Here is a 20,190-nt window from a genome sequence, read left to right as displayed (position 1 = left end):
ACCGATGACAGCCTGCTGCGATTGGTCGACAGTGACAGGCTTCAGCACGAGACAGAGTGAAATGCCCAGCTGGTAATCAACTATATAAAAGTAGTCACAGTGCACACGCGCTTCATAGTGTAAGGCTTTTTTCACACACACACACACAACCCTCCTCAGAAGAACTGGGGAGATCGACGCGAGTCTCTCTCTCTCCCTCTCCCTCTCTCTCTCTCTCTCTCACACACACACACAACGCTCCTCAGAAGAACTAGGGAAAGCGACGCGAGTCTCTCTCTCTCTCTCTCTCTCTCTCTCACACACACACACACACACAACGCTCCTCAGAAAAACTAGGGAAAGCGACTCGAGTCTCTCTCTCTCTCTCTCTCTCTCACACACACACACAACGCTCCTCAGAAGAACTAGGGAAAGCGACGCGAGTCTCTCTCTCTCTCTCTCTCTCTCTCTCTCTCTCTCTCTCACACACACACACACACACACAACGATCCTCAGAAGAACTAGGGAAAGTGACACGAGTCTCCTGTCTCCTAGCTTACGATCGATCGCCATAGCAACGACAAACGGCAGTGGAACGCGAGCTCACAAAAGCCTTTAACGTTAAATCCGTAAACAAAGCGGCACGCGTCGCGTTTTTAACGTGGCTTACATGTGATAAGAGAATATAAAGAGTAACCGCGTGTACTGTACCAGGTTAACAACTCATCTTTGGGTAGAGACTGTCAATATTATCCATCTGAGCACAGCGTGACTTCATTCGACCGGCGGCGTCTGTGTGTGTGTGTCTAGTGTTTTTTCTGTGTTAGTGGGCGGGGCCGCAGGTTTCAAATCTCCCTGGTTTGCGCGCGTAACTACTGGCGAGGCTTGTGTTTCGTGGCTGCTACTGGCGAGGCTTGTGTTTCGTGGCTGCGTCATCGCGAAACACCTAATGACTCGTTATCAAGGCGACTCGTTTGAAGCACTATGAGTCGACTCTTTTATAGATGAATCAATAGTTTTAAACACTGTACACTTACAGATTTAAGCCTTAGCTGGATATTTCACTTCACTTAGAGCTGTGTTACACACTACATGGAAGGGCATTTTCAAAAACCCATAATATGGGCTCTTTAATTTTAGCATCAGATCAGGTCAATGGGAACCAAAGTAGTTTGGATGCTAAAACATCTTCTTTTGTGCTCCATCAAGAATAAAAATCATACAGGTTTGAATTTACTCATAATGAGTAAATAACGACAGACTTTTCACTTTTAGGTTAATTATATATTAATAGGGCATTTCATTTCAGTTTTATGTTAATGGCATTTGATATATTGCAGTAAACAGCTTAGCTTCCCACTCCTCAACTGTTGTTTAGTCTGTAAATCCCATATTTATGATATGAAATCGATAACTTTTGATGACTATCAACATAAGTCTTCAACAGAGCAGGAATTTATTCCAGATTTCTTGTCTGTGAGATGCCAATCTTTTCCTTTTAAACTGTTTTCATCTCAGCGCATTGTGAATGTTTGCTACTAGCTAGCATAAGCTATCATTACCATCTGTCCCCCGGAGTGACAGCGGTTACGTCGTTATACAAAACCAACCGCGGACTCCACAACACACAGCATAAAGAAAGTCCACATTCAGCGCCGGTAATATGCATGACGCAAACGTCTTTAATTTAGGAACAATTCCGCTTTGGTTTCATTCCTGCTCGGTAGTTCTCGCTCCACCTGGAACATATTAGCAGCGTTTCACAAAGCGTTGTGTAATAAGGAAACGTAGAGCAACAGGACAGAGCAATTCAGACATGGAGTATTGAGACGTAGAGCCGAGTTATTCTGACAGCTGGACTGAAGCCACCGCCAGACACTGAATCTCGGCTTCAAATTCAATCTGTCCTCCATCTGTGTGATCTCTTTCTCTCTCTCGTCCTCTGATCTGAGCAGAAGACTTCTGTCAGTCCTTTAGCTCTTGCGTCTCAGTTGCTCAAAGGAATATTCAGGGTTGTTTTTAAACTTCACGAACTTCAAAATGTCAACACGGCTGATGTCAGTAACAGCAAAAGCAAATGTGACCTGCTTTATCGTTTTGGAGGTACATACTTTATTGTTCTATGAGATGAGTATCATATGAGAAGTAGGCCTGCACTACTTAAAGTCCCCAGGAATCGGAAACTGCAACCCTTATTTTTTTTAGTATTGTGATAGTTCCTAGAGAAACAGAATATTAAATGAGAAAACAGTGGGCGTGGCTTTTTTTTTCTACTGCAAGCTGATTGGATGTAGTAAAGTAGGCATTTCATTCAGAAAGATGGGGAAAACGGTTTCAGGAGAGTTAATAAGCATATCAGCATATCAGGAGATCCGAGATCAGGTAGGTCTCAAGAGCTCCCCCTTTAGAAAAGGGAGGAAAAGGAGGAGATGGGGTGGGAGGGGGGATTCTTCCAAAATGAAGACAAAGCAGTAGGGAGAAAATGATGCATTTATAGTAAACTAGGATCACTCTGATTGGATTATTACTGATTACAGATGAGCGGCCAGTCGTGCTCAATCATATCAAGTGCTCCTCTCGAAATTAGTTTATGAAACTTCACTTAAAAAAATTAAACCTTGCAAACTGATTAAATACAGAAACGGAGAAAAGGGTGCTCTTTTATTATCAGCTGTCAGTCAGCGCCCGCTCCTTTTTTCCTGGTCATTGCGCCTTTGCCGTGTACAGTGTAAATGCCGACAACTGGACACTTTTAAAAGATGATGCAAGCAGGTCAGCAAAAACATCGGATACTGTCACAAAATCCGAATTGACCATCAAGATCTGCAGTGTAAATGCAGCCTAAGAGTTGCTGTCATTTCTGGCGGAGATTCACCATTAAGACCAAATTGTGGATTTTTTCAGAAGAGCAGCGCGATCAGACGATCATTATCCAGAAGATGATAATGTGTACAACGGCCATAAATAAGGTTGGTGTCGTGATCTTGTTCCTTTTGAGCGCGCATTATTTCAGGCAACCTGAAAAAATGCAGATTTTGTTTGATTCGAATGTTTAGAAACTAAACTTATGGGACAGTCGTTGTTTAATTTTATTGGTGATTCCAAATATGTAATGTAATCGTAAGCTTGGCAAACTTGATGTTTCCCCATTCAGACAGAATAATAGCTGAGAGGCGTTTCAAAGATGGCCATCGACTTGAAATGTATGCTAGATTGTTTTGTACTCTAGTGTGTCCCTAAGTGTAGTTCATGCCATTCATGCTTCACATTTTCCATTAATAGAACATAGTGAGCCCTTAAAATCGCTGATTCCTGAACAAGGGAGAGACTGAGACACAATCAACCCCACCAGAAAAAACAGACAAATCAGAAAAAGTAACCCCTGAAAAAAAAAATCATCTGTTCCAAATGGCTCTGGAGTAAACCTGATCTCTGTTCTCCATGGTGTAAATGCTTTATTTGTGGGATATATGGGCGAGTTTATTCTGGCCCGCGGCTGCAGGGAAGAGCAAGTCAGAGTTTCCATCAGTTAGAAACGGCAGCAAAATGCAAACCGCTCTCTCAAACAACAGCACACTCTTTCATTCAGCTCATTCTTTCCACTAGAAGACCCATATCATGCGCACAGTAGTTTCGCGAGGCCCACTGGAAACTAAAAGGGCTTCGACGAGACATAAACACACAATCAGAGAAAGAGAAATAGTTTCTATGAGCCTCTAAAACATAGTAACCTTCAAATTATTGAAATTATTGCTAATTCTATTATTTTGAATATACAGTTGAAGTCAGAATTATTAACCCTCCTGAATTATTAACACCCCTGTGTATTTTTTCACCAATTTCTGTTGAATGAAAAGAAAATTTTTTCACCACCTTAAAATGGTTTAAAATAATTAAAAACTGCTTTAATTCTTGCCAAAATAAAATGAATAAGACTTTCTCCAGAGGAAAAAATATTATAGGAAATACTGTGAAAAATGCCTTGCTTTGTTAAACATAATTCGGGAAATATTTCAAAAGAAAAAAAATTCACAGGAGGGCGAATCATTTTGTCTTCAACGGTATATAAATATAATAATAATTAATTAATGAATAAAAACCTTGATGCATTTTTTAAACAAATAACAACAATATATTAAAATAATCAAATTGTTAAAAATTAATTATCTGTCAAATGCATAACTAGTCCAAAACATAATAAATAAATAAAATGGATTAAAGCAAACAAATATGTAATTGCATATTTAAAAGTAAAGAAATGTTTAAACTAAAAATTACAGCACTACAAAATACAATGAACAGCAAAACAAAAATAAAACAACAATAAAATTAAACAAACAACAATAAAATATTTGCTTTGTAATGTAATATTTCCTCACTAAATATTTAGACCCTAATATTTTATTAATATCATAAATAATAAAATAAATATAATTAAACTACTTATTTACAAAGCTGAATCAACACAATTCTTGAGGTTATTTGGGAACAACTTAATTGTTTATGTTCAATCCACTTAACCCTTTCATGCATACGATCACACATATAGAACGTTCCGAGTGCACGTCATTAACTGCTAAATTAAAGTCTGACGCCTCGTGCTGAGTCACAGAAAGAGGTGCGCAGCGCTTGTCATACATCACAATTTATCTGTGCTTCCAAACAAATAACATTTATTTTTGTTTTTAGACATCAAAATACACATAACTACAAGTAAACATACAATTTAAGCCTTGTAAAATACACACGGATGTCTATGGAGATGGCAATTTTAATTATTTTTCAATATAACTGTATGATGTCCTTTGTTCACGTAAGATACACATTGTTTATGTTACTACGATATTTTCTTACCTTCCTGGTTTTCGGAAGAAAATATGAATAAACATAACGTAAATCCAGCAGCTCGGACCTCTAACCTAAACTAACTTAATCGATTTGCGTTAGGACAACATGAAGGAATTGTGCAGAACCTAGCATTTGTTTACAGTGGTTTTCTGGACCTTGAAAGTCCTCGTAATATCCTTTGATTATTTTCCTTCATGACTTGGAAATGACTTTGAGTTTCACAGGAGGAATTAAGCAACAACACAAGGATGAAAAAAAAGACGATGACAGAAATTCATTTTTTAGGCAAACCGTTCTTGTTTGTCGAGGAAACAGTGGGAAGGACTAATGATGGCGTAATTACAGGCTTGTTTGTTTTGTTTGTTTGTACTTTGTGTCTGCAACGAGAGTTAATTCTTCTCACAATAAAAGAACCAGAGGAGCTGTCATTGGCTTTAATTAAAAGGGCGAACAGCCTTGTGTAATGGTTTCTCCGAGACGACCGGGATCCCCGCGTAGCATTTTGCCGTATCGTTGAGGAACAGCCAGGCATAAAATAGCATTTTCTGCATCTTAATTACAAGCCCTTCACCAAATAACAGCCATCGAGGCAGAGCTTGATCATGCCTGTCTGATGCTCGCTGTGTTTTAGAGGCTCAAAGAAACCATTTCTCTTTCTCCAGTGAGTTTTTAAGTCCTTTTTTGTTTCTAGCTGGCCTCCCGAAACTACTTTGCATACGATATAAACTGTATAACATATCTGTTAATTTACAGTTTTGGTATTTTGTCATTCATTTTCTGTTTATTTATGGTTGAGAATTGCATTATGGGAGCTTGATCTTTGTTCTGTCGACTTTTGTTGATGAAATTCAACTCTACAGTTGAACAAAGTGACTTTTATTGACATTTGACAGTAGTATGAGTTGATATAATGTATAAGAAATAATTTATAGAGAAATAAGTGCAGTAACAGAAAATTATATACAAGCAGTTTATTACAAGGTTTTTGTAGTGTAATAAACAACACCAACCCAGACTATATATCACTTTAAACTATTAAAAATGTTAATAAAAGTCACTTTTTGCTAGAAAATATGTGTGTTGCTTGTTTAAACTACTTATTTACAGAGCTTAATCAAATATTTTTTGAGGACATCTTAATATTTTATGTTCAATCCCTTTCATGCATATGATCACACTGGTGTGATCAGCCTTGGCTGGTCTCCGAAGCATACGATCACACCGGTGTGATTGGAAAGTTCACACTGCTAAATTCAAATCTAACGCCTCGCGCTGAGGCACAGAAAGAGGTGCGCAGTGCTTGTCATAAATCAGAATTTATCAATGTTTTCAAACAAATAACATTTATTTTAGGTTTCAGACATTCAAATACACATAACTACAAGCAAAACATATCATTTAAGCTTTGTAAAATATCCACGGATGTGTATGGAGACGACAATAATAATTATTTTTCAATATTACTGTGCGATGTGCTTTGTTCACCTAAGATACACACTGTTTATGTAACTAGAATATTTTCTAACCTTCATGTATATATCACTTTTAACTATTGAAAATGTTAATAAAAGCCACTTTTTCCAAACTTTTCAAGGTTAAAAGTTGTTGGAAGAAAGATCAAGCTCCCATAATGCAATTCAAAAGCATAAATAAATGGAGTGGGGGGTGGGGGGGTCAATTAAAGATTAAAAACATGAAAACTGGTTCGAATCTCGGCTGGACTGAAGCTGAAGGAAAATTAATGAATGAATAAAAATGTGTTTAGAAATCTCTGTTAAAACAGCACTTATATATATTTTTCAAAATTCAAAGGATCGCTAATAATGTTGTCTTTAACTGTATATTGTAGTAACTCATTAAACTTTAATAGTTTAATACCACAATATGTCTAAAAACATCTCTTCTCAATCAATAATGAATGGTGTGGACCGTGATAGACCTGCATCCTTCATTCCTTGAGATACTAAAGCATACCGGTCAACAATGGGATGTGAAAATAAGGGATATGCTCCCCAATCTTGCGTATAGGGAGGATTGGCTCTTTACTGCCACCCTGCATATAAAGTTTGAAAATACGAGAGAAAAATGGGAAAATACCTTTACGGGATGATAGCAGGATAGAACTGTTAAATAGAGGAGAATCCTGGGGAAAATGGGAGGGTTGACAGGTATGTACTAAAGATGCATTTGAAGAAGGCTCCAAAACAACGCTCTGACACAATTAGCCTTCAAATCAACACAAATCTAAAGCGAACCATCAAAACAAATCACAACCATAAAAACGGTGTGTATGCGCTAATACTCACATCCTCCCAGGTGAAGCTGACAAGCGGATCATCTTCATCCTGAAACCTGATATCTCCATGCTCAGGTTCTTCCTCCATAACAAACACAATGCCGACGGAGCGGTAGTAAGGGTGTGTGATATTGAGCACGTCTTGGGTCAGCGGCACCGATCCGCCTTCCCTTACCGTCAGATTGACCACCTGGACAGGTATGATTCGGGGAACGATGTCCACCTGCACCTCCAGGTCTTCAATGGTGGTCAGGCCGTTGCTGACGTCTGCGGTGAAGTGGTCACGACCCTGCAGGGAAGCGGAGACGTAAAGGATCCTGCCCCGGTTGATGTCCTCCTGTGTGAAGGAATGAATATAGTCCAGGACGGGAGACGCGGTGCTGTCCGAGTCGTTGTTGAGTTTGACCACGTGACCAAGGCGAGGGAAGTCTTTGACAGAGTACACCATCTCTTTGGGTAGGATGTCTGTCTGCTCCACCTGAGAGGACCAAAGGATTTTCAAGCAAGTGTGGTTGGAAACTGAAAACATGCTGCATTTTTCTACTGTTAAAGATAGCATGATATCAAAATTTAATGTTCTTATTTTTATGCAAAGTGCTTGTTATAAATGATTTATCTGTGCACTTCATTATTTCGTAAAAATTCATTTGCCCTCTTAATCTTTTAGCAAATACCCAAACCTTTCCTCCCAACTCGAAACAACTTTTCTTCACTTCTGGTCACATGGAATGCTTTTCAGGCGGAGCCATCAGTACTTTAGGGCGGGACTATTAGTGCCTTAGGGTGGAACTATCAGTGCTTTAGGGTGGATCTAACAGTGCTTAAAGGCAGGGCTATCATTGCTTTGGGGTGGGGCTATCAGTGCTTTAGGGTGAGGCTATCAGTGCTTTCGGGCAGAGCTATCAGTCCTTTAGGGTGTGGCTATGAGTCCTTTTGAGCAGGGCTATTTGTGCTTGTAGGCAGAGCTATCGGTCCTTTAGGGTGGGGCTATCAGTCCTTTAGAGCGGAGCTATCAGTCCTTTAGGGCAAGACTATCAGTTCTTTAGGATGGGGCTATCAGTCCTTTCGGGTGGAGTTATCGGGTCTTTTACGGGTGGTGCTATCAGTCTTTTAGGGTGGAGCTATCAGTACTTTAGGGCAGAGCTATCGGTCCTTTAGGGCAGGGCCATCAGTTCTTTCGGGTGGAGCTATCAGTGCTTTAGGGTGGAGCTATCAGTCCTTTAGGGTGGGGGTATCAGTCCTTTAGGGTGGAGTTATCAGTACTTTAAGGCAAAGCTATCAGTCCTTTAGGGCTGGGCTAGTCCTTTAGGGTGGAAATATCAGTACTTTAGGGCGGGGCTACCAGTCAATTAGGGTGGGGCTATCAGTCCTTTAGGGCAGAGCTATCGGTCCTTTAGGGTCGGATATCAGTCCTTTAGGGCAGGGCTATCAGTCCTTTTAGGTGGCACTATCAGTGTTTTTGGGCGAGATTATTAGTTCTTTAGGGTGGGGCTATCACTCTTTTAGGGCAGAGCGATCAGTCCTTTCGGACGGAACTATCAGTAATTTGGTGTGGGGCTAACAGTCCTTTTGGGTGGAGCTATTAGTCCTTTACGGTGGAACTATCAGTCATTTAGGGTGGGGCTAAAAGTCCTTTTGGGTGGAACTATCAGTCCTTTCGGGCGGGGCTCTCAGTGTTTTAGGGTGGGGCCATCAGTCCTTTTGGGAGGAGCTATCAGTGCTTACGGCAGCACTATCAGTCCTTTAGGGCAGGGCTATTAGTCCTTTTGGGCAAAGCTATCAGTCCTTTACGGCGGGGCTATTATGCTGATGATACACAGGGCATTATTTTTAACAATGTTGCCAGGCAACTTTGGGAAATCATACAGTCAATGGGCAAACAAATTAGGTCAATGGGATACAGATACAATATTGTTGCCCTTTCTCAATAGGAAAGCTGAGCAAAATTGATCTGCAATATTGCCCAACAACATTGCTCAAAAAGTTGCCCTGTTTGTCATCATTAGTCCTTTTGGCCATGGTTAACAGTCCATTTGGGCAAAGCTATCAGTCCTCTAGAGCGGGGCTATCAGTGTGTGTCCTGCTTTTGTCCATTGTCTTCTTTCATTTAGTTATCAATGCCCATCTTGTAACAAACCAATCAGTTTCCAAAGGATGAAATCATGCACCTCCCACATTTTTTCTAATTTCAGGACTGTTTCATGTCAACTTTGAATATAGGGACATAGAGATTCATTCAACCCATGATTTAGGTTGGATATAGTTTTCTGATACCGATTCACATCATTTTTCTCATTGAGGAAATCATGTTTTAGATAATCCTGATATTGAAACTATCTTTAAGTGCCACCAATTTTAACAGGCAAGTTAAAAAACCTCATTGGTTTCTGTGGAAGCTTAAATTCAAGAATAAACCCCATTCGCCTTTTTCTCATCAAACGAGTTTGCTTGAGCTTCTGTAACCAAATGTGAAATGCTGTAAACATTGTTCCCCAATCAGTGGATTAAACAGCTGGATGTATTCTGTGGTCTTCTTATGGATGTTTTGAGTTTTGGGTGACTAGACTTTCAAAGGAAGGACAGAAATCCCTCAGATTTCATTTAAAAAAGTCTTCATTTGTGTTCTGAAGATGAGTGAAAGTCTTATGGGTTTGAAACAATATGGTAAATGTTCATGTTTGAGTGAACTAACCCTTTAAATCAGCTGAAGTTTATCTTGACATGCCACATTTGAATGTTTGAAATTGGAAACAACATTCAGGAGCTTTAAATTAAATGAGAGAGCGAACACAACGGGAACAATACGAGGATGAGTCAAAGTACTTTCCTCTTTGGCTGAACTGTCCCTTTAAGTCGTAAAGCAACATTAACACTGTTTAGAAATGAATAAAAATGTTTTGATATATTAAATTGCTCTGAATGGTACATTGGAGAGCTGATATCACAAATGAGATTTATGCCAAACCCTCTATTTAGCTTGTGATGAATCTCCATAACACTTAAAGGAAAAAGTAGCGCGAGTATAAATCAATGTCAGGCGCTCACAAATGTCCTAATGAATCTGAGCGGAGGCTGTTTCCTCTATGGCAACACTTGGGTAATTACTGAAAGTACACTCAGTGGAGCGTCAACGGTGTGTATGGCATGTCTAGAGCCACTGCAGAGACTCAACAAAAACCTGAACAATTTTCTTTTGTCTAAAGAAGCTAAACTAAATGCAAAGCAGCTCCTGGATAGATTTATGAGCCCGGCATTCAGGGATTTTGGTAGCAGCGCTCTTGCGGATCTGGAGCCTTTCCGCAACTCTAATGCAGCAGATGTTGAACACAAATTATCATTAAGCACTGCTGGAAGTCTTTGAAAACTGATGTTGATTTTTCTGTGATGTGAACTCAAATGTATCTCTACTAACATATTAAAAGACATACAATACTACGTCCTATGCAAATTTGGACAAACATTAAAAGAACTGGCTTCCTGCTTTTGGAAAACAACTTATGGCTAGACATGAAATAAGAGCCGTGGCCTCATTCCCAAAACACGAGAAGAACAAATTGTCATTGAAAACATTTGTAAACCTTTGTGTGTGCGTTCAAATTGCAAACAAGTAACATTTTTATGGTAAAAATTGATAAAATTTTATTATTGAGTTTAAAGAAAGTCGTTTTCATTGCCACAAATCACTAGAGAAAGCTGCACAAATGATTTAGCTGACAGCTAGCTTTCTGCAACTTTAACATGGTCGCCCATTGAAGCTAAGCAGGCCTGTGCCTGGTCAGTATCTGGATGAAAGAAAACTTGGGAAAGCTAGGTTGCTGCCGGAAGTGGTGTTAGTGAGACCAGCAGGGGACACTCAACCTTCAGTCTGTGTGTGTCCTAACGCCCCAGTATAGTGAAGGGGACTCTATACTATTCAGTGCTTTTAGATGAGACGTTTAAAATCCCAGGATGTCCTTCGAAAAAAGTAGGGGTTTATCCCCAGCATCCTTTCGCCCACTAGCCTCTGTCCATCATGCCCTCCTAACCATCCCCATATCATAATTGGCTTCATCTGTCTTCTCTACACCAATTAGCTGGTGAGCGGTTTGACGCAATATGGCGCAGGTGGATGCTGCACACTGGTGGATTCCCCCCAAAAATGTGTAAAAGTGCTTTGAGTGTCCAGAAAATGCAATATATAAATGTAGAAAATTATTATTATTATTATTATTATTTAGATGTTCAACCTCAACGTTCAAGAAATCAAATTTCTGTAGTGCATCTTCAAGAAAAAATTATTTTTATGAGTTAATTAGCTATTCAAGTCTAAATTGTTTTTCTAAATCAGAAAACAATTGTTACCCCACAAAATAAAATAAAAATACAAATTTAAAGCAATTTAACGTGTGATATTTAGATTTTTATACGAGTCATTGGCGTCCCCATAATATGTCTATGATGTTTCAGCTCAAAAAGCCTTATAGATTATTTATTATACCATGATGCAAAAGCTCCTTTAATGTCTGGAGCAAAAACTATTTTTGTATATATCCCTTTGAATGCAAATAAGCTTCTGTGGGTGGTACCTTTACAGCTCATGCCCCTGGTACTTAACAACAAAGAAAACGTCTGCAAGCCTTTTTAAACTATGTCAGTTTTAAACTCCTCATATTTGGTTTAGTATATGCACAGACAGCAAAATTATACACTTATCAATATTATTAACCATATTTTCTTAAAGGGATAGTTCTGCCAAACATGAAAATGACCTTTATTGACTGTTTAAGTCAGTGGGTCCCAACAACCAGCATTTTTCAAAACGTCATATTTTGTGTTTAACAGAAGAAAGAAACTTAATTGGGCTTTGAACAAGTGAAGAGTGAGTAAAAGTTGACAGAATTTTCATTTTTTTGCCTTAACTATGCCTTTAAATATAGTTAGGAAAGGTTTTCTTACCTTCAGGTGGGTTTGGTCAATAACAGAGTGCTCCCCTTCATAAGCAATGATCACCTTAGTTGATGAAATCATCGACTCTGATGGGTAGCCTTTCTTGAATATCTTAATCCTGAAAGTTTCTTCTGTGGACAGGCCATTAGCTTGCACATTGAAGGTAAAGGAATCTTTCAAGCTAAGGCTCTGGTCACTGTGTTCATAAGAGATCACACCCTTAGTCAGGTCTTCCTGTGTAAATGATGAAGATTCAAGTCCACTGACTATGATCTGGCCATCACTGGGAGGAGAAATCACATCAAAAATGATCTCATCTGCACTTCTAATGTCCATATTGGTTTCTGCACTTAGCAGACTGGTGTTCAGCATCTTGGTGCTGCCGTGGTCCATGACCATCATGTTATTGTTGGTTATGTGTAGATAAGGATCACCTGCTTGCACTTGCAGTACAGCTGTGGTCTTGTGTAAACCATCAGATACTTGAAGTTGGAATCGCTCGCGATCTGCCCCATGGTGGACAAACAAAACCTTCTTATCCCTCAAGTCAGCCTGGCTGAAACGGTATATAGGTTGTGTGGGGTCTGCAGAAGAGACAATGTTTCCTGAAAGAATTCCCACTCTCACATAAACCAGCTGCGTATCATTAAAGTCAGAGTCATCGTCTTTGAAAAGAATGTCATCAGTGGTCAATAAACGCTGACCATTTCTGACAACGTTAAACGGTTTTTGTATTACCCTTTGAGGCACGTGGTCATTCTTGGACTGTATTGCAATGTTAAACACTCCCGTAAGCAACGCATGACTCTCATCTTGTCCACCATTCCCACCTCTTGAATCAAATGCCAGGAAGGTAAACTGGTCATGTTTTGTTTTCGATCCATCATGTTTGTAAATCAGCCTGTTCAAAGAAAGATCCTCATTGCTAAAGACCCGAACTGCACCTTCGAACCTTTGTACACCGGGTGGAGAATCTCTGATAAGACGACCGTGTTTGGGATCTTGTTTAATTCTGTACACGAAGTCTGTTGAGGTGGAGGTTTGAAGCCAGAGATATTCTTTATTTATGATGTTTTCATTTCCTTCCAGCACAACAAGTCTCTCATTGGTTAGGAGAGGAGCATTAGAATCAGCCTTGATTTTAATTGGAAAGGTGTATTCTCTGGAGTACTGATCTTCTGCGAACACTTTGAACTGGAACTGGTCCTCAAAGTCAACCGCCCTGCGCACACGAGGACTGTAGCTGATGAAACCATCCGAAATATCTTGTTGAGTGAAGGTATCACCATCAGACAACTCTTTATCAAGCATTAACAAGACTCCCCGTACAGGACGTTTCAGAATTGCATACTGGACTGTTCTTGAATCACTATGGCCTATCTTCACAAAAGCTTGCAATTGATCGGGCTTAATGACTTGTTGCTGTCCCCCATTAACTTCCAACGGAGCCATTTTTGATATTCCTACAAGAGCAGGCATGATCTGAATTGTAAATGTGTTGTCTGAAAGAACAACCTGTCCAAGCTGTGCATTGAAGTGAATTACCTCGGACTCCATGCTGTTGTGATTGGCTGTGAAGTTGGGAATGTATTTCAATCGGTTCTGCTCTAGATCAGACTGATGAAATTGCATGACTCTTTTTGCAAGCCCACTGTCTGAGATCAACTGCAGTTCTCCAAACTGAAGTGGCTGAGTGATTTCATATACAACATCTCCTGTTTTTGGAGTTGAGGAAATGGCCAAATTTTGTATTCCAATAGGGGCACTGCTATCCTGATTGATCACAAGGCCGGTATTTGTGACCAGAGTCATCTGGGGCTGGGTGATGAGCAACTTAAATGTGCTTGATTGGCTAACCAAATCTCCATTGGAGACCTGCAGAGTAAGTCCTGTCACTTCTCCTCCCTTGTGGACATAGTAAATGATTCCTTCTTTCAGCTGTCTACAGGTAAACTCTCGAAGACCAAATCCTGGATGCTGAGCATTCTCCAGATATCCAACAGGAGTAGGGCTTGACATGACTGTCACCTTGATGTCATCACATCGATTATCTGAGTCTGTGATTTTAATAAGGTTTGGGCTCAATCGTGTGCGCCCATTAGCAGTGACTGAAATGTCACCTGCACTTAGCTGAGGGATGTCATTGACAGGGAGGATCTCTACAGGGAGCACAAATTGTCGAGCAACACTCAAGCAATCAGGGAGATTTGTACCATGTGCAATCACCTCCAGCCTCATTTCATCTCCATACTTTTCATTGCCATGATGGGAATACTTGATTTTCTTATTGACAACATCCAGAAGGGTAAACTTTTTGCCATCTCTTGAGTTTGTACTAAGCACTCCATACCATGGGTCACTTAGCAGAGTAAAGATGATCTGAGACTGACGAACACCTGCAGCATTTAGGTCAAATGTTGGGTTTAGGTTTACTATATCAACAAAAGCTTCTCCTCCTTCAGGAACCAGAAGAGGAGTGATGTCCAAGAGTTTGGATACGTTGCGAAACATCTCTGGAAAATCTTCTGTTGGAAAACAATGCCTTTCGTCAGCATTTAAATCAATGTATGAGATTCTTACTGGAGGCGTAGGTGTAGGCTCCAATTCCTCTTCATACGCTGAGTAATCATACTCCCCTTCACATTTCACATGAATGTCTTTAGTTATCAGAGCATCCTGGAGGCTTCTTCCTTTCTGATTCACCATAATTTCTCCTAAACATCCGATGAAGGACTCTGTTGTGATCTCTTCCTCAACACGAATCAGATAATTATCTTGAAACACATCCTTCATCTTCTTCTGAATACCTCCTAGGTACAGATTCCCAACTAGGTCCAGTTGTCCTTCAGTCTCATTAAGACGAAGTGAAACCGGTTGACTATCCACAGCTATCAGGAATTCATTGCTTTGAATCTGAACTTTTACTCTGTGCCATTGATCATCGTCGATTTTTACTTCCACATTGTCCAGCATATACATCCCATCTCCCAGATCAATAATGCCTTTCAGGAAACCTCCCATCATTCCTATTGCAATGAAGTCTGTTTGGTGTCCTGGATGAAAGAGCAACAGTGCATCCTCAATAGTTGTCTTGATTAACATCTCCAGGCTACGGGCTCCAATGTTTGGTCTTGTCCATGTAGGGAAAGAGATGAATGAGTCTGGGCTTATGAAGCTTACAGAGTCTCCATCTCCAGCCTCAAATTCACTGCTGCATGTCTCTTTGGTGTCATAGCAGACTGTATTGGCTAAGGACAGAATATCAAAGTCATGAGACTCAAACATAACGTTGCTCATGCAGCCACGCAGGGAGGGAACAGCCGTGCTCAGGTACTCAACTTCCAGATCTTTCACTCCTCCAAGAAACACTCCCTGGTCAATGTTCAGGTCCTCATCTGCATTCTCTAGTTGGATGAAGGTTGTGTACAGGTTGTCCACAGCCATAGTAAGCTTGCCATCTTTCAGAAGGAGAGACACATGATGGTCAAGAAGGTTACTGAGTTGGAGACCCATAGAGGAGGCCAGAACCTTTTCTCCGGATCCCATGTCAATCCTAGCCTGTATATAGAGACACACATGAATGAATGATTAAGCAGCAGAATTGGCTGTTAAAAACTAAAAAACAATATTTTCACAAAATTAACTTGGATTAAGTGTACTGTCATTTTCGCCAAAGAAAGAAACAAAGAAAAAAAGAAGAAATAAAGCAACAACTGAAGTATGGCTCCATTTTATTCACCAAGACATTTTAAGCACAGTTTTCTTCACGTTAACTGTCAGCTGCTATAATACTTTATGGCTTGAATTTCAGTTGTTGTTACTTGAAAAAATATTATCTACAAAATAAGAGTAATAAACAAATAAATTACATAACAATTGATGGCTGTAATACACTGTTGTAGTATGTAATACACTGTTGATCTTGTAAGACAATGCTTTGCCACTTCAGACCATCGCAGATTGCCAGCAGGCACATAACATCATAAGACATTAATACTAGGTTATATTCAGGTTGTGATGTTGAGTGATCAAAATTCTGCTTCTAAGATATCGTTATTTTGATGTCCAATAATGATGAAAATAACGTTGATATTTGGGTGATTTTACGTTGTGTTGGAAAGTGACCAAAATTCAATGTCGAACCAACATCTTAAACCAAGGTCATACTGACGTCAAATACAGACATTTATTCATAAGGTATGGCAACCAATATCCGATGTTTGATAGACATGTCATAGTGGTGACGTTCACACAATGTCAAGCTCTAACATCTGGATACTGACGTCGGTCTGACGATGGGTTCTGACATCAACCCAATTTTCATTTCACCCAAAATGCAATGTCCGCAGACGTTGGAATACAACGTCAATCTGACATCATGTTGTCAACTTACTGAAAAATGTAACTACGCTAATAGCTGAGCTACCAGTTGCCAACTTAGAAACTTTGTCGCTATATTTAGCGACTTTTCAGACCCCCTTAGCAACAAATTTTCAAAAAAGCGACTAGCAACTAATCTAGCAACTTTTTTGTGTGTTACTGGAGATTTTTATAGACTCTCATGTGTCCATACTGTACATCCCTACTCTTCTCAACGAGCTGCGGGTGATGCCGTCAGCCCCTCCCCCGCCTCAGAGCACTAACAGGCGGCTCAGTTCTCATCCAGCAGTCTCTCCCACCTGCAGCCTGAGAGCAGGTCACTCCTCTGCATACCGACTGCAAATGATTTAGCACCGGCAGTGTGAGGTATTTCCATTTTACAGTCAAACCGATCTGCTTCTCCTTTATTTTAACAATTTAATTTGACCGTTTATTCTTTTCTTGTTCACAATCACAGATATTTTAGTGACAGTTTCGGAACTATATAATGATATACCGTATTCAAAAAGCAATACATTTAGTTAAATGCATGCATATATAAAACATAGTGCATATAGAAATACCCATTTATTAACCATAGGCTGTTAAACAAACAGAAACGGTAGAACATGACGACGTCAGTAGCTATATTTCCATCCAAAAATGCAAATGAACTTAATGCGCAAAACTGGATTATCGCATTAAAGACGTGCGAATAAAGCAAACTTTCCATCCAACGAATCAAAGCAAACAAAATCGTCACTTCCTGACTAAATGGTGTCAAATATCAACAGTAAAAACTGAATTTACTGCAGTTGGAGAAGCTGCGTCAATCTTTTCTTCATCTAATGACTTGCACCTCAGAAGGCACTCCTGACACGCAGTGGTGTTTGAAGCCGTCAGACGCGGAGCACAGACGCTCTTGATTCTGAAGGTCATTGATAATATAGTAACACTAATACTTAAACAGTAAGGCATTTTAGAATGTGCAAAACAACATTTCAGATGTTTTACAATGTGCTCAGCCGTTGGTTTGTCCATTTACACACATTTTCATCATCACATGATCTCTTATCCCAAAATCACATGACCTTTTTCAATGCACTACGGGAATTTGTGTGGTAAAAGTGTTTCCATCGTAGTTTATGCGCATCTTTTCTTATCGAATAAAAAGTTTATCCGATTCAGTTATGCGCATAATTTTTTTATTGTGATATTTTATAAACAAATTTCGGGAGGAGCACGATATTATCCAATCAGCTCAAGAGCAAACCCCTATAAATAGTCCAACCTCATACGTCATACCTCCATACCTCCGTTTTGTCTTGACTTCAGCATCCCTCCACCACCCCAACTCCACACTATTAAACCAGATACCTATTTAAATCTGAGGGGGGAGCGTTCTGGAGCCGGGCAAGACCCTATCTCTCTTTATCCTGATAGGGGGAAGAACACAAGTTAGGGTGTCTTCCCAAGCTCAGAGCCCTCTCCCCAGGCAGCACGCCAAATACGCATATTCTATTCAGTCAAATATCTGTGAGTGTGAACTCGTGAAGCGCATTTAAAAAATTTTATGCGCATCATGCAATTTCCATCAACTGTTTTTTATGCGCATATCCAAAATGCGCATAAAAACAGGTGGATGGAAACATATCTAGTGATATGCAAATGACGTATGATGCAGTCTAGCGACATTTAGCGACTTTTCGGGTAGAGCTTAGCGCCTTTTCATTGAAAATAGCTGGCAACACTGCCAAAATCCAACATCAAGCCAACATCTTAACGTCATATTGACGTCAAATACTGACATTTATTCGTCAGGTATGGCCAATCTAACGTCTGATAGACGTCATAGTGGTAACGTCCACACAACGTCAAGCTCTAACATCATTAGATGTGGATTGTTTGTTGTTTTCAGGTTGCGTTTTGACGTCAACCCAATTTTCATTTCCACCCAATATTCAATGTACCCCGACGTTGGACTACAACGTCAATCTGACGTCATGTTGACGTCCTGTGCCTGCTGAGTTCACTTTTTACTAACTTTATAACTGCTATTTTGTAAATAACATTTTTTAAGTAATAACAGTTGAAATTCAAGCCTTTACGAATTCTGCAATGATCTATAATGTATCTGTTATCAAGCTACTTGCTGGAAAAAGTAGCTAACTACTGGAAAAAGTAAGCTGAGCTACTGTCAACCTACTGAAAAATATAACTACGCTAATAGCTGAGCTACTTCTAGCTACTCCCTTACATTGCTTATGCAGTTGCTAAGATGTTCTGGTTTGTTTGTGGTACTAGCTGCACATCATAGGTAAATCCTTGCTTGGGAATTGGGGTTTGGGGTTTTGTTGCTCCGCAAGCACCCCTAGTAAATCTTTTTTATTTCACTTCTGATCCTCTGGCACATTAATCATGTTTAGGCATTTAGGCAAAAACATGGGACAAAAGTACTGATTAGGAATATGCTTTTTCACAGTCCATTATACAAGCATCCAATTGTGAAATTCTGCCGCAGACTTTGTTGGACCAGTCTATTTGAGACAACTTAAACTGAAAATATCACAGATCTCATTTCAGATCCGCAGCCTCCAAAAAATGAAAAAAGTAAATCTGAGTGAATTGGATACGTCGGCAGAAATGCGTTTTTAATGACAAATCCTGCCACCGATGAGATAGTCTTGGTAGCGCTTCACACTGTAGCGTAATGCAGGCAGTTTGAGAGCCTGTGTTTATCTGTGCGGAGCGGGAGCTGTTTTCTGGGAAGGCTGTAGATGAAGAAGAAATATCTCAGAGCAAAACCAGTAACTCATTCTTGCCGTGGATGCTTTTTCCATGCATTGAGCTGAAAAACTGTGACGACCCAGTCGCAGTGGAGCTGGAAGAGAATGTGAGTCATCCCTTTCACCACAAAGCAAACGGCTGCCTCTCAAAAACTCACTAGAGATTTTCTCAGTGTGTGGCTCATTCTGGGAGCCTCAAGTCTTGAAGGGCCATGCGAAAATAATGGAGCTTGTATTTATTTGTGTAGTCAGTCTGGGGTTTAATCTACAGTACAAAGCAGATATTTTGACAAACGGCACCCGGTGCTTTCTGATTCTGCCAAATCTGATTTCAATCTTTAGTGCATAAGTAGCAGTTTCAGAAGGCACTTTAATCCAAAGCAATTTTACACTTAAAAGACGGTTCAGAGGATTACAACAACTAGAAGTCATCTAATGTTAATGAGGTGATTTGAGGGGACTTTAAGGGGCTGTTTTCAACTGGTCTTTTCATATGTATTTTTTTTTTGTTGATTGGATGGCCATCTGATCTGATAATAAGGATCTGGCTTCAAATGCACACCTATCCCCGCACCTAATCCTACCCCTCACAGTGATGTCACTAGCTCCATTGGGTGGATTGTGTCTGAGAAAAGAGATTTAAAAATAATAAAAAAAAAACATCAACACAGGCTCATTAGGAAAATTGGGAAGGGATCAGGGTTTGAGTCCAACCTGAAACCAGGAAAAAACGAAACCCAAAACCATGGGTTGAAGCATGCGGCTGTGATGCCTTTTCTCTTCCAGTTTGCTTTTGAAAAACACTATCAGTTGGGTTTAGGGATATCAAGCAGTGTGGGTCAGTGGATATCAAGCTGATATGTTATGCACGATGACAAGTCTACCTATGGAGCCAGATCAGTCTCAAAAATAATACATTTACAAATTCATACATCCACAACACAATTCAAATTGAAAAAACACAGCTCGTAAATACACAAATCCAATTCGGAAATT

The 20,190-nt window shown here is 39.9% G+C and overlaps 1 protein-coding gene across 1 annotated transcript in view; it reads right to left on the bottom strand.

Annotated features, from left to right (window-relative positions):
- cspg4 (chondroitin sulfate proteoglycan 4) overlaps positions 1-20,190 on the bottom strand; it is a 117,834-nt gene that overhangs the window by 33,036 nt on the left and 64,608 nt on the right. The window contains exons 3-4 of the mRNA XM_056451875.1: positions 12,059-15,607; positions 7,134-7,601 (exon numbers count right to left, since the gene is read on the bottom strand). Coding sequence (XP_056307850.1) covers positions 7,134-7,601; positions 12,059-15,607 — 4,017 coding nt within the window. The remainder of the gene's footprint in view (positions 1-7,133; positions 7,602-12,058; positions 15,608-20,190) is intronic.

Source organism: Danio aesculapii, chromosome 25, assembly GCF_903798145.1.
Source record: "Danio aesculapii chromosome 25, fDanAes4.1, whole genome shotgun sequence".
NCBI classification, from domain to species: domain Eukaryota; kingdom Metazoa; phylum Chordata; class Actinopteri; order Cypriniformes; family Danionidae; genus Danio; species Danio aesculapii.
This window is presented reverse-complemented; position numbering and strand designations above follow the sequence as displayed.